We start from the raw sequence: 15,702 nt of genomic DNA on the forward strand, positions 1-15,702 counted from the left end.
TCAGGATGGTCTCGATCTCCTGACCTCGTGATCCACCCGTCTCGGCCTCCCAAAGTGCTGGGATTACAGGCTTGAGCCACCGCGCCCGGCCTGCAATCCCAAATTAACAAGACAATGCACCTCACACCCAGCAGGTAGTGATGAGAACGGGCAGGACACCCTCCTAAGCTGTCCTGCCCAGGAAGGAGCGGGTGCAGATGCAGCAATTGCTGCTCTGTGGTGTTTTTGCAATCCTGCTGGGCCCTGTCCTGGGCTGCAGGGAGTCCTTGTTCAGGCCCAGTTCTGCTCTTGGGGCCACATCTGAACTTGTGACATCCTCACTGGACACAGCTTTCACAACCATCTTCCTGCCTGAAGATGAATATAAGACTTCCTCAATCGCCACTGTTTTTTTTTTTTTTTTTTTAAGGCCTTGCTAATGGTTTTTTTTTTTTTTTTTTTGAGACGGAGTCTCGCTCTGTTGTCCAGGCTGGAGTGCAGTGCCTGGATCTCAGCTCACTGCAAGCTCCGCCTCCTGGGTTCACACCATTCTTCTGCCTCAGCCTCCTGAGTGGCTGGGACTACAGGCGCCCACCACCTCGCCCAGCTAGTTTTTTGTATTTTTTAGTAGAGACTGGGTTTCACCGTGTTCGCCAGGATAGTCTTGATCTGATCTCGTGATCCGCCCGTCTCGGCCTCCCCAAGTGCTGAGATTACAGGCTTGAGCCACTGCGCCCAGCCGCTAATGGTTTCTTAAACTTACTACATCTTTATTTCCAGGCAGGTCCAGGGTCAGTGACTACATTCGTGGTTTGTTCCTGGAAAGTTCCCACGTCAGCTTTTTCTTTGCTTCCTTAACCACGTGCCCCTCCCTCAAGTTGGCTTTGCAGTTTCCAGGCTCCAGTGGGAAGACCACACCCTTCATTGGATGGTCACCACGAGGCCCAGTCACTGTGTTCAGCTAAGTCTCATGGGGCCTTTGTTGCTCACCTCCACCTCTTACTATTGGAGACTAGAAGCAGTTGGCTTTTCCAGAATTGCAAGGTCCTGGTTGACATTTTCCACCCTTTTCCCTTCTGCTTGTAAACTGGCTAATTCTTTCTTGAAGTAAACTTTTTCTCGTGATGCCTCGCCAAAAGCAGCCAGTAACAATCAACACATAAGATTTGTTGTTGTTGTTGATTCCCCTCAAGTCAAAAAGTCAGCAGACATGGAGTTTGCTTTCCAAGTTACCGAGCGAAACAGGCTTACCAGATGTTTTGCTCTGCCTGGCAGGGACCTCAGTTGTCCTGCCAGCTGCACCTGTCTTCTCACTGCTCGCCTCCTGGCCACATGCTGAGCCAGTGCCATGTACCTAAGGTTTTGGTTACAGGTGCACTGCACTTCAAAGTGCTGATTTGTATATTAGTGAGAATAAGAAAAGCTAACTGGTGACAAAGCCCCAAATCTCAGTGGATCAGTAGAGTGAGTTTGCTTTCCAGTGATGCAATGGCCAGCAGAGCTCTTACTGATCAGGTGGCTGACCTCTAAGGGGTGACTCAGGGACCCCCAGTCACTCCAGTGTCTTTAACATGTGGCCCCCAGGAGAGTCCCCTGTGGGAGCATTTGTGTGCCGTTTGGAATTGGTGCCCATCACTTCTTCCAGCCTTCCCTTGGCCACGGCTTAGCTTGGTCCCAACCTAACTGCAGGGAGGCTGGGGAAATGATTAGCTGTGGGCCCAGTAGGTTTGGTAAACACAGCAGTGCCTCTGCCACAGTACCACCAAATCACAGGGTTTCTATCCTGTTACTGTTGGTGGCTCCCACAGCCCTCCCTGGAAGAGTTTCAAGGTCCTTCTCAACTTGTTTGTGGCCACTAGTCCAGCCATTTCCCTCCCCAAGTCAGACCTGAGCTCTGGTGGGCAGGCCTCCTCCAAGCTCCTGCCCTCACCTCAGGCCCTGGCCCTAGTACCCTGCCACCTTCCCCTGCAGGAGTGACCGTCTTGTGTTTCCTCCTTTCAATGACCTCATCCTTCTGGAAGGAACCCATAGCACTGGGAATCTGCACTCTGCACTGGGGCAATGAAATGCACGACTCTGACCCACTCTGAGGGCAGGAGACGCACAGGAGGCCCCCAAACAAGGCCTTGCCAATGGGAGTAACTTCATCAAAAATTCAAGGCCAAGGACAACACTGTGGCCACGGTTGAGACCTGTCAGCACACTTGAGATTTAGCAGTTTGGAGACAACCTAGAGGGATATTCAGGAGCCCATGAGGACAGCGCAAAGTGGAAGGAAGAATACACTGGAGACAATGGCGTGGTTAGTGGAGGAGTGAGACAGCTGTCCATACCTCACTGCTCAGATCTGTCCCTGCCCCCACGGGCCCAGCTGCCCTGTAGGCACACAAAGGCTGTCGTGGAAGGTCTGTGGCACACAAGCTGCCTGGAGGGGTGTCTGAGGTGCCTGCCAGGGGTTTTCACTTTCACCTCCATAACTGCCAAGTGCTTCCTCTGAGGCAGTCTGAAAACTGGTAAACGCTTTTTTTCCCCTTTAGGTTCTAATGAACAAAATGTAAATATAGGCAAAACAATGCAAAATCAAAATGAAACACTCAGAACGAAAGCCACATTTTTACCAGATCTACTTTTATTTCAGAAGGAAGTTTGTATTATAGTATTTACTTTTGTTTATATACAAGTTCTTCACATTTGTGTTTAAAATGCACAGACCTCCCTTAGTTCTCTTGTTCCTGCTTAAATTAGCTGTTATTTTACAATACAAAAAATACCAAAAAATTGCAGTCCTAAATGTATGTATAACACCCACAATCCCCAGCAATGAAATAGTTTACAATACTTACTCCATATTTACATGTGTAATAGATGCTAAATTATACATATTAACAAACTAAGCTTGAATCCAAACAAACGAAACCGTAAATAACTATAAAACAAAAACATTTCCAGAGCCAGAATTAGTTCAACGAAACAGGCTTCACTAGTGTTTAGAATGTTTTGTGCACAAATTCAGTTACTGAAAGTCAATTCCATTATTGCCTTTAAAAGAGAAGGCGCCAACTTTCCTCTCCACTTCAAAACATCTCCTTGTAGGCAGGGTGTGTGACTCTCATCGAGGGGCAATGTCTCTTGGTGGGCCCGGCTATCTAGAAACCACCGCAGTGGCTGAAGCCAAGTTTGGTCAGTGGGGTAAACATTTCAGAAGGTAGGCAGGGCACGCCCTGAGGACAGGAGGCCTCCGCCATCCTGGCTCTGTCCTCAGGATAGCCAATTCTCACAGAAACCACCACAAGGAAAGATCTCCTGGGATGACAGGGGTGTGAGGCCTTGGATTTTAATTCTAAAATCTGTTTTTAAATCTAAGTCACTACCCTAGCATTAGCTTAGGTTAGTGTTTAGCAAATACTTGTTGAATGGATGGGTGAATAAATGAAAAGGAAGGATCAAAGATGTTCATGAAAACACCACCATCTCCCAAGGAAGTGAATCAGCCCCTGGCCCCAATACACCCCATTCAATCAAAGGAGGAGGATTTGCACTGGAAGGTAAAATGCCTCTTCCCACCGGCAGTGCCCTGCTCTTTTTATTTCCCAGGTGTCTCCAGTCTTGAATGGCAGGCCTTACCCACAGGTAGTCCAGTACTTTCCTTCTGCTGACAGTCTTCTGTCTAGGACTGCCTTTTCTCCCGGTTAGCTCAGGGGATCTGGGATTGCCTTCTCTCCACGCAGGGAGGCACAGGCTTCTCCCCAGGCTATGTGCAGGGACGGCATGAGGCACACAGGAGTTCAGGGTATGTCGAATTCTCCACGGGGAAATGGGAACTATTTATCAACAAACCAGCTCCCTTCTCTCACTCCCAGTTTTCAGTATAATCAACTGATTCCAGGAAATGGTCATTAAAAATTTAGACAAAACTACAAAAAATGGAGAACCCCCTTTTGGAAAGTCTGATTGCCACAGGTTATAGTCTTTGAACTTAAGACTAACAGAAACATTTCTCAGGACAAGACTGGTCATCCCTCACTACCCAGAGTACCAAGAGGCTGCCAGAAAGGGTCATGATGTGCTTGCAGGGCCAAGGGCAGCAGCAGAGATGCCTTTGCCTCCGGAGTCTCCTCAAGCGCTGCCGTTTTGATTCCCTGCCTGACTTTTCATATGCGCTCTGACAGATGGGCCCTGTTTTAAGAAATACCTAATTGGTGCCAGATGCATCTGAACACACCACACAACGGGGAGGTGTTTCTTGGGTTATCCATGCACTGGAGCCTGGCAAGAGGAACTCTCGGAGCCTGGACACCCAGCATATGGCACAAAAACACCTTAGATGAAACTCAGACATTGTTGTATTTAATAAAAATACATGAAGATTTTTTTCTGTTTTATGTACACTCCGAATGTCTGAGCATTCTGGACACTACTGTATAGTTATGTACAAGTGCAAGGTCAGTGTTGTCTTGACTATTTTAATTTATATACAGGCTCTCTTGTGACACGCAACATTGCCAGATGACAACCCATTCCTTCTTGGTAACAGGCTCCAAGCCCAGCGCCTCTTACTCCCTGCCATTCCCTTTTCCTGCCCTGAGGCCAGAGGAAGCTGTTTGCTGTTGGTTGCAAAGGAGAAGCAGGTGGATTCAGCGGCTTCCCCACTGCTGGAGCAGAATGAAACTTCACTTGCTCCTTCCTTCCTTTTTAAAAATAAACATTATCTTTTAGGAAAAAAATAAGACATAACCAGATGGCTGTGGGTCATGGTGCATGGTATTTCAAGGCATAGGACTCACATGGGGAAGAGACTTCTTTGGCCAAGGAAAACTGGTTCTTTGAACAAACAAAGAGGGTCTTCCTTGTGGGAGGACAATGCCCAGGGACCTCCCTTTTGCCTTGCCGGCGGGGCGGGGCGGGGTGGGGGCGGGGACGCTGTGGGAATTGATGGGCCAGTCCACTGCAGGTGCTATGGGTGCTGTTTTCTGTAGCAGGGATAGGGGAGCTCATGAGAGGAGGGGTCTTTTCTAGAACGTCTGCTCTTCAACAATAATGTGAAAAAGAAGCTTTATGAGAGGTGAGTCTCAAAGTAGAGGTGTTTTGTGCATCAGATAGTGTTTTATGGTTCAACTTCCTTGAAAACATCTTTCCAGGCAATTCTTCATGGGAGTGGAGTTAGTGTTGGGGAAGAGAAAATACTCTCTCTCTAGGCATGGCATTTAAAGGTAAAACGCCACAGTTTTGGCTCTTTTGAGTATTTCTCCAAATTCACAAACTCGAGCATTGCTGTTCAGTGGTCCATCCCAATAGGGTAATGCCAGAGATCCCAGGTTTTGAAGCAGAAGAGAGCTTCTGGGAGGCAGCCGCTTAATGCCAGAACGGAGCACCATAAATGCGGAAAACACAATTTCCAGGCAGTGCCCTCTGGGAGAGGTGCAGGGGACTGTCCCACCCTCTTAAATTTAAATTTGGTCATTTTCCATTTGGCATAGAGTTTTCCCTCCTCATCCATTTTTTTTTCCATGTGCTTTTCATCCTTATCAGCATTTGCTGCCCTCCTCACAGTCACCACCTTGGTCTGAGAGGGAGGGTGGGTGGGGGGGTGGGTCGAGCCCCTCCTGGGGGAAGGAGGGCAAACAGGTCCTTCTCCAGGCTTTGGGCAGCTTCTGCCTGACAATGGGAGGCTGTCTCTCTCCTGGCATCTGAGTCCACCCCAGCCTGAGAATGAACCACAAGTTCAGAGGAGGCTGGAGGACACACAGCTGCTCTCTGATCCAGGGGTCCCAAGTGTTCTCAGTGCTCTTTTCAGCTCAAGGAAACGTGACATGAATGAGTCCCTTCCTCTGATCACTTATCAGGCCTAGGGTGACATGGGGGTGGGGGCAAGGGGCACCTTTTTGACAGTGTCCTTTTTGATAATAAAAACAGGAGCTTTCACAGTTCATTCATTTCTGCTTTCCTCTCATCCCTGCTGCTAGGTCAGACATTCCTTGGGGTGAGAAAATTCTTTCCTGGCTGCAAATCAGATTTTAGAAAAAAAGCAGATTGCCAATGGTAGCTATTTAAATTTTACAAGAATGTAGGAATGCAATTATGTAAAAACTTAGGCTTACTAACTTTCCAATTGCTAGATCTATTTAAAGTCTAGGCACTTAGTGTTGTGTATATGTATTTGTGTGTGTATGTGAGAGAGAGGGAGGGTAAGATGGAGAGGGAGAAGGAGAGGGACAGGCAGAGAGAAAGGAAGAGGGTTTCAAATGGATTAAGACTAAATTAATCAAGTTGCTATAGAAAACTACCTGTTATACCAGTTTACATTTGAAGTAACGCTGCTGACCTTGACATTGAAAATAGCCCCCCTTCTATCCTAGCTTGATATGATCAAAAGAGATGGACCATTATTAATTCTCAACTAGAAAAAAAGGTACTCCCTGGAAGAGAGATAATTGCCTAAATCGTGCAAGAATAAACAGCACATCTTTTAAAAAAGATAGCAGGCTTCAGATGAAAACAAGTTAACTCATCTGACTAATTTTTAAAAGACCATGTTCAAGAACAACTGATGACGAACATCTACTTGTAAACACTCCATCTTTTGTTTTTTGCAGTTGAGACAGTCCCAAGAACAGTTTTCCACAGTGAACCTGAGTGTCATTCCTAGTTCTCTCACTGGCTCTACACCGGCCTCCTCCAGCAACCATCAGCTCATTCCTGGACCTGTAATTAAATCAAGTATTTCCTATCCAAAAGTAAAAGGTTAGATGCTGGAACACGGATGGGAGAAACCGTCAAAGAAAGCTTGTGATCATGCAGGTGAGTCAGATGCTTTGAGGGTTTCCAGTCTTCTGCCCCGCACCGCACAGCCGTTTCCCCGCCGCGTCCTTCCCTGCAGACAGCTCTGGTGTGCCACTCACTCGCTCGTGCGCGGGAGAGTCCCTGGTCCCAGCATCAGATGCAGGTCCCAGGCTGTGCAGGGGGCTGCTGCTTCCGGTTTCTCACGGCTCCCGACTTCTCCTTGTACACTATCGGCATCTGCTGAGAAATGTCCACCAGGGCGCTGGCCACAGCAAGACCTTGGGAGAACCACAGAGAAAACATAGGTTGGGAGCAGCTGACTTTTATTTTGTTTTAAAAGATAATTTAAACATTTATTTTGCAATCCCATGATGCAAAACAAACAAAAAAACCACAATAAAAAAACCCCCAAAAAGGTACACATACACAGGGAAAAGTCTTCCTTCCACCCTGACCGTCCCTCCACCTCCCCTCCATCTGGGTAAATGTTTTCACTAATTTTTATGTATTCTTTCAGTGTATATTTATGCAAATACAAATACATATTCTTCTCCTTTCCCTACTTTTTACACAAAAGGTGTAGTTTGCTTTTCAGCACATCAACCAAGCACAGTGCACTGCTTGGTGGTGGGAACATATAAATGAGATTGTAGACATATGCTAAGTGCCCAATTTCTCCTGCCTGCCTCCAAAAGGAGCCAAGAAACAGCAGCACCCTTTATGATGAGATTTGGATTCACCCACATCATTCAGTCAGCATTAGTCACTTCCATTCCATACCACGATACAGGCAGGGCAGGCTCTGGGGCCAGGCTTTGGAATAAGCAAAGTTCTTTAACCTCCCTGTGCCTTAGTTTCCTCATTTGTAAAATGGGGATAATAATAGCACAGGGCTAGTGTGAAGAGTCAATGAGTGAACTGACATAAAGTCTTAGTACCTGGCAGGCATAAAATCTTAGTATCTGGCACATAGCAACCAACGATCAACAGCAATTACCCTTCATGCTCATCACTGCCCCGCCGCCCACTTTGCTTTGGCGACTTGCAATCCTGCTTTCTTTCCTGTATTGGTAACAGAGTAATCTGACATCCATTAGGGAAGGCACGGTTCTGGGGGAGCTGGATTCCTAATACACATGGGAAATGGCCAGCGCAGGCTCGGAGCCCTGCTGAGACCTGCCAGGAGCTGTGTTAGTGGAGCGTGTTACTCGCCTTGCTGAGCCTGTGAAGGGGAGTGGGGGTGGGGGTAGACAGCTGTAAGTGCCTGGCACACAGTGGGGAATGCTCTAGGAGTCCAGCAAATGGCACCACTTAAAACAGGGGGTACAGAAAGGGCAGCAAAGACGGCCCCACTGTTGGGTGAGTCTCAAGCAGTGAACAGACCTTTATTAGGTGTTTTGGGTGGTTGGGGCACGTCAGGCAAAGGCTGGAGCAGGAAAGGCTACAGGGCTGCACACCTGTCACCTCGCTGCCCCAGCCACTACCCTGCCTTCAGGGAGCACCAGCCACTGTTTGCTGGGCTGGGTGGTGGCAGGAGACACAAATTGCACTTGAATGACAGATCAGAGAGTTGTCCTGGCCTCAACATGGGCAAGGCCGAGTTAGGGGCTCAACTCACAGGAATCCCTAGGTGAGATGAAGACAATGAATCCTGGCCGAGCCATGCAGAAAGGCCTCCCTCGTGAAGATACCACAGATCCTAACCGTTCTAAAGTTGGGCTGGAGGATCTTCTGGGTCTGAGGGTGCACTGAAGGGACAGTGGAGCTCAGGGCCTGGACCAGTCTCCTGAGGCAGCCTTTCCACCAGACGCCTTTCTCTCTGGCTAAGGTAACCCTGACCTCAGAATCATCTCAACTGAAAGTTGTCTAAAATGATCACATTGAGGCATCCTCCAAAGCACTCTGTAATTAAGCGAGATACTTTCAAAACTGTATTCCATATTTTCTGTCTTCAAAATAGGAGTTTATATAATTATGATTCATATATTTGATGGAGAAGTGTCACACGCATTGGTAAAATATTATGTAGTAGGCTGTAAAAATGTTTAAGATAGTTATATGAAAAAAGTAGAATAAAAATTAGATCTATACAATCATTTCAACTAAATTGCTGGCCAGGGCTGGAAAGAACACAGAACAATGAAAATTGGAGGGTTGTGGGACAGCTGTGCATGGATTTTCAGACATTTCCTTCATGTTATCGTGTTTGTACTTTATATTTAAAACAGAGAAAACGCAAAAGAAATGCAGGAGGGCTAGAAATAGCAGGTGAAGAAACACCAGCCCACGGCAGACGGCTGGAAGTTGTGGAGTGGAGAAGGCAACCGAGGAAGAGCATGCAGAGTGAAGGGAGCACACCCAGATTCAGGAGTAGGACAGGGCAAAGGAGACAGGGAAAGAGCAGCAGAGGCAAAGGGGGACCAGAAACTCTGACAGCAAAGGAAGGTGCGGTCAGAGACATCCACGAGCACTGAGAGGCTGGGGAAGGAGGAACACTGAGGAGGTTCCGGGACGTCCCCCCAGGAAGGGACGATGACCTTGGGAAAATAGTTTTGGACATACAGATGAAAATCGGATTATCTCACTGAATCCTTGCCATGGCATGGGCAGGCACTGTTGGTTATCACCTTTATAACCTTGCTCTCTAGGAAAGGGAAGCATCCCATGCTTAGCTCCCTCACATGCTTAGAAGGTGTCTGGTCGCTGGCCCGTATCTACTCACCTGACTGCCCAGGAGGAGGGATGCCACCCAGGCCTCGAGGGAGCCTCACAAACACAGAGAGGACAGCGGCTTTGTTGCCAAAACATGGCTCCAGTGCAATGGGTTTGGGAACAGTCTGGTGGAAGAAAACAAAATTACCTAAAGTGATAAGCTTTAACATACACGGACAACTTAACGGTCATTGGTGCTTATAAGAACCATCAATTTTAGGTCTATAAAAAAGGTACATTGCAGTTTTTAAGATAACAAAAAAGAGCAGGTGAGAGCTAACAGTACTCTCTGAGCACCAGTGACAGGGGTGGTACTGCTTGCTACCTTCCACCGAGGTCTCACAGTCTGCTTCCAAAGGGCTGCATGAACTGTAGGGAAGGGGTCATGCCAAGTGGGTTTCTTCTGGATGCTATACTTTCGCTTGATATGAAATTCTAACTCAGAATTGTAGGTCACAGGAATGGCAGTGGTGAGTGCTTGGTAGATTTGTCAGATAGTTCTGCATACCTGGCTCAAACACAGATGCAGATATTATGGAGACTTAAAAAACATTCTATTTTGTCTGTCCTTTAGACACTAAGTAGACAAGCCTGCTGGATGTAAAAGCTTGTAAAAGCTGGGTGGCTGACCAAGTGGATTCTTTGTCTACTCTCTGGATGCATTTGGCTCTGGAAAATATGTCTTCATCTTCTGTTGGAGCCTTTAGATGAGATTTGTCCCCTATATTAGTTTCTTCTCTTTTTCTTTTCTTTCTTTTTTTTTTAAAGACTAGAAATGGGGTCTCACTATATTGTCCAGGCAGGTCTTGAACTCCTGAGCTCAAGTGGTCCTCACACCTCAGCCTCCCAAAGTGTTGGGATTAAAGGTGTGACCTACCGCACCCAGTTTATATTAATGTAACAGACTACTGCAAACTTAGTTGCTTAAAACAACACACGCTTATTATCTCACAGCTTTAGAGGTCAGAAGTCCCAGCAAGCTCTGTAGGGTTCTCTGTTCATGTCTTCCATGAGTTCTGGGGAATTATCAGCTATCTCCTGAGGTCTCCCAGGCTGAAGTCAAGTTGTCAGCTGGATGGGACTCTTATCTGGAGACTCTGGGGAAGACTCTGCTTTGAAACGCATTCAGGGCTTATGCAGTGGCTCACACCTGTAATCCCAGCACTTTGGGAGACCCAGGAGTGAGGATCCCTTGAGCCCAAGAGCCATGATCTTGCCACTGCACTCTAGTGTGGGTGACACAGCCAGACTCTGTCTCACAGAAACAGAAAAAATTCTGTGGCCCCTCCATCTCTAAACCAGGGATGGTGTATCAAGTCCTTCTCATGTTTCCAATCTCTCTGGCTTCCTCTTCTGCCACCCACCACAGAAACTCTCCGTATCTTAAAGTCACCTCCCTTGTTTCATTACATCTGCAAAATCCCTCTTGCAGTACCTAGAGTAGTATGTGACTGAACAAACATGGGACGGAAATCTTGGGGGCCACCTTTAGAATTCTGCTGATTACACCTGCAAATATGTCATCAATTTCTTCAATTTGGTTGAAGAAAATAATTTCCAGTACCACTCTGCTGTGGCACAAGGAACTGACTAGATGGATGAATGGCAGAGGCAGGGAGATCAGTTATGAAGTAACTGCAAGAATCCAGGTGAGAGACAGTGGTGGCCTAGATCAAGTGGGAACAGTGGCAGGGGTGGGACACAGTGGCTGGGTAACATTTTTGAAGACGGAGTCAAGATTTGCTGATAGACTGGCTGTCCAATGAGAACATGACATCGAGAATGAGACAAGAACAATTCCATGATTTTGGCTTGAGCAACTAGGGTGATGAAGGTGTTATGTGCTGAATGGCGGAGGTATTTCAGAGAAGCAAGCCTGAGAAATAAACATCCAAAGCTCAGTTTGGCCAGAGCCATGTTAAGATATCCAAGTGGGGACACTGAGTAGGCAACTGATGTTTGGGTTGGAGGCTCATGGGAGCAGTCTGGGTGAGAGGATCATGGTGCTTAACCTGTGATAGTGAAGATCACTGAAGGAGTGGGTGTAAAAGACACAAGAAGGGGACAAAGACAGGGCCTGATGCACACCACTGTCAAAAGATGAGGAGGACTGAGCCAAGACCACTGAGCAAGAACAGCTAGAAGGCAAGTGTGTGGTGTCCTGGAAGAAAATCAAGGAAGTGTTTTAAGGAGCAACTAACTGTGTCATATGCTGCTGACATATACCATGTTGTTCAATACTTTAGGCTTGTCTATTTTTTAATCCCATAAATATTATTTTACCAGGACAATGTTTGTTTAGATTTATATACATGATTATACTTTTATTTACTCACTATTCTTTCTTACTAAAACTTTAGTCTATCCTCCTGGGGGTAATTTTCCTTCCTTTTAGCACATCCTTTAGACATTTCTTTTGTGCAGGTCTGCTGGTGGCAAATTCTCAATTTTTCTTCTAATTTGAAGATACCTTTATTTCATCCTTGTTCTCAGAAGGTACTTACTGGGCACACTACACTATTCTAGGTTGGGAGCTCTCTTTCAGTACTTCAAAGACATTCTCCCACTCTCTTCTAACTTCTGAGAAGTCAGCAGTCAGCTTGTCATTCCTTTGCAGGTGATCTTTTCCCTCTTTTTTTTTTTTTTTTTTTGAGATAGAGTCTTACTCTGTCGCCCAGGCTGGAGTACAGCGGCGTAATCTCAGCTCGCTGCGACCTCTGCCTTCTAGGTTCAAATGATTCTCATGCCTCAGCCTCCCAAGTAGCTGGGATTACAGATCTGTGCCACCATGTCTGGCTAATTTTTGTATTTTTAGTAGAGACGGGGTTTCACCATGTTGGCCAGGCTGGTCTTGAACTCCTGATCTCAAGTGATCCACCCACCTCGGCCTCCCAAAGTGCTGGGATTACAGGTGTGAGCCACCACACCCGGCCTCTTTTCCCATTTTTAACAAAAATTGTGGTAAAATACACATAACATTTACCATCTTGACCATTTAAAAATGTACAGTTCAGTGGTATTAAGTATATTCACACTGTTGTGCAATTATCATTACCATCCATCTCCAGAACTCTTTTCATCTTGTAAAACTCAAACTTTGTATCTATTAAACACTAACTCCCCATTTCCCCCCTCTCCCAGCCTCTGGGAACCACTGTTTTACTTCCTGTCTTTATGAACTTGACTACTACAAGTGTCTCTCTTAAAAGTGTAATCATACAATGTTTATTTTTTTGTTTCTGGCGTTATTTCATTTAGCATTGTAGCATGGGTCAGTTTGCTCCCTTTGGAAGGCTGGATAACATTCCATTGGATGCTTAGACCACGTTGTGCTTATCCATTCATCCATCCATGGACATTGGGCTGCTTCCACTTTTGGCTACTGTGAATAATGCTGCCAAGATATGTCTTTAAGACTCTGCTTTCAGTTCTTCTATGTATAAACCCAAATTGCCAGATCATATATAACTCTATTTTTAATTCTGGGGGGAACAGTGGTACTGTTTTCCACAGCAGCTCCATCACTTTATACTTCTATCAACAGTGCACTAAGGTTCCAGTTTCTCCATGTTGTATGTGATACTTCTTCTCTCTGGCTGATTTTAAGATGTTCTCTTTGTCTTTGGAGTTATACAATTTCATTATGAGAAATCCAACTAGTTTTCTTTCCTTCCTGCCTTCCCTCTTTCTTTCTTTAATCATGCTTACAATATGTTTTGCTTCTGGAATCTGTATATTCATGTTTTCCATCGGTTCTGGAAAGCTATCATCCCTGAATATTGCCTCTCCTTTGTTCTGGGATTCTGGAAATACATGAGTTGGATCTTCTCATGCTATCCTCCATATTCTTAGTATCTATTGTACTTTCTATCTCCTTGACTCTCTGAGCTGGATTCTGTGTACTTTTTTCAGATTCATCTTCCACTTCGTAAATTCTCTCGTGTTTCATATGCTGTTTAACATGTAAACTGAGTTTATTTAAAAAATTTCAATGAGTGTATTTTTCATTTCTAGAAGTTCCATTTGGTTCTTCTTCAGCTCCGCTTGGCCATACTTGACTCTCATCTTTATGATTTCATCTCTTATTTCTTTTTTTTTTTTTGAGGCGGAGTCTCGCTCTGTCACCCGGACTGGAGTGCAGTGGCCAGATCTCAGCTCACTGCAAGCTCCGCCTCCTGGGTTTACGCCATTCTCCTGCCTCAGCCTCCCGAGTAGCTGGGACTACAGGCGCCTGCCACCTCGCCCGGCTAGTTTTTTTTTTTTTATTTTTTAATAGAGACGGGGTTTCACCGTGTTAGCCAGGATGGTCTCGATCTCCTGACCTCGTGATCCGCCCGTCTCGGCCTCCCAAAGTGCTGGGATTACAGGCTTGAGCCACCGCGCCCGACCTCATCTCTTATTTCTTTAAACATTTCATACACAGTTATATTCTTTAGATTTCAATTCTAACATTTGGAGTCCTGTCCACATCAATCTTCTGTTGTTTCTGCTATTCTTATGTATGGTGGCTTGCCTCTTCTTGTCCCTGGTGATCTTTAATTACTTCATCTTGGTCTGTGGGACTCCAACAGCGCTGAATTGAAGATGTTTTTCTACAGAGAGGACTTCCATCTATTCAGGTGGGCGTCATGGTGTTTACCACCTGGAACCACTTAGGACAAATCATGGTTCTGGTTTTGGTTTATGGTTTGTTCTTTTTAGGGTAGGGAAGGAGACTATGCCTGATTTTACCTATTTCCTGTGAGCTCAGTAACATTTTAAATAAGTATGTTTTATTCAAGATATATAGCTATTTCTCTAGTGTATCTTAAATATTCCATCATTTTGCCCAAGGAGAAAGTCTTAACATTTTCTTTATCCTTTTGGGGAGGCGGGTGATAAATATTTTCCATACAGTGTTAATACATAGTGTATTATCATTTTTCTGCTTAAAAAATTCCCCAAAATATAAAGAACAATGGGCTGGGCACAGTGGTTCACGCCTGTAATCCCAGCACTTTGGGAGGCCGAGGCGGGCGGATTGCTTGAAGTTAGGAGTTCGAGACCAGCCTGGCCAAGATGGTGAAACCCCGTGTCTACTAAAAATACAAAAATCAGCTGGGGGTGGTTGCGCACGTCTGTAATCCCAACAACTCAGGAGGCTAGGGCAGGAGAATTGCTTGAACTTGGGAGGTGGATTGCAGTGAGCCGAGACCGCGCCACTGCGCTCCAGCCTGTGTGACACAGTGAGACTGTCTCAAAAAAAAAAAAAAAGAAAGAAAAAAAGAAAAACGATTCAATGTTCAATGTAGTTATTTTCAAATAAAAGTTTTGTATGCCACAGAATACTTAAAAGAAAATCAGACAAATCATTTATATTTTAAAATCCCCTGAATACAAGACTGCTCAGTGACATGAAACAAAGACAAAAACAAAAGCAAAGGAGTACCCAACAACTTCATTGTTTTAGCTTATTGTTAAAAAGAAAGAGAGGACAAAAAGGAGGTAATGGAATAAGGCTTTTGCCTCTCTGGTTTCCCAGACTTAGGAGCCTAAGTTTTAAAAAGTCAAGTTATAGAGACTTCTGAGTCATATTCTCACCTTTATACTCCCCCCAATAAGATCAGGAGGCTCCTCATCTGTTTCCAAGGCGACATTTACGGAGGCAAAGGGACGGCTGGCCATCTGTTGCATCTCTCGAAGAAGTTGCTGATAAATAATACGGCAAAGTCATTAATGGAATGAGTACTGAGGGGCTTTTATTAGTGAATGCTACATGTTAAAAACACCTCATCTTCCCTGATTCAAACAAATCAAGTCCAAAACGATACTTTTTAGACTGCATATTAGATAACATTAGGGATTATTACATTTTGTTGGATGTTATAACACCATTGTTCTTATATTTTTAAAAAGCCCCTGTTAGAGATACTTATTCAAGTACTATGTTTATTGCAGCACTATTTACAATAGCAAAGACTTACAACCAACCCAAATGCCCATCAATGATAGACTGCATAAAGAAAACATGGTACATATACACCATGGAATACTATGCGGCCTTAAAAAAAAATGAGTTCATATCCTTTGCAGAGACATGGATGAAGCTGGAAGTCATCAGTCTCGGCAAACTAACACAGGAACAGAAAACCAAATACTGCATGTCCTCACTCTTAAGTGGGAGCGGAACCATAAGAACACATGGACACAGGGAAGGGAACATCACACACTGGTGCCTGTTGCGGGGGGTGG

General features: G+C 45.4%; 1 protein-coding gene across 1 annotated transcript in view; it reads right to left on the reverse strand.

Annotated features, from left to right (window-relative positions):
* Positions 1–2,586: 2,586 nt before the first annotated feature.
* The window catches only part of ATRN (attractin), a 124,415-nt gene continuing 111,299 nt past the window's right edge, over positions 2,587–15,702 (reverse strand). Inside the window, exons 26-28 of the mRNA XM_011943310.1 lie at positions 15,052–15,159; positions 9,482–9,596; positions 2,587–7,037 (exon numbers count right to left, since the gene is read on the reverse strand). Of these exons, the coding sequence (XP_011798700.1) occupies positions 6,913–7,037; positions 9,482–9,596; positions 15,052–15,159 (348 nt within the window). The 3' untranslated portion in view covers positions 2,587–6,912. The remainder of the gene's footprint in view (positions 7,038–9,481; positions 9,597–15,051; positions 15,160–15,702) is intronic.

The sequence above is a fragment of the Colobus angolensis genome, unplaced genomic scaffold (assembly GCF_000951035.1).
Source record: "Colobus angolensis palliatus isolate OR3802 unplaced genomic scaffold, Cang.pa_1.0 Scaffold219, whole genome shotgun sequence".
NCBI lineage: Eukaryota > Metazoa > Chordata > Mammalia > Primates > Cercopithecidae > Colobus > Colobus angolensis.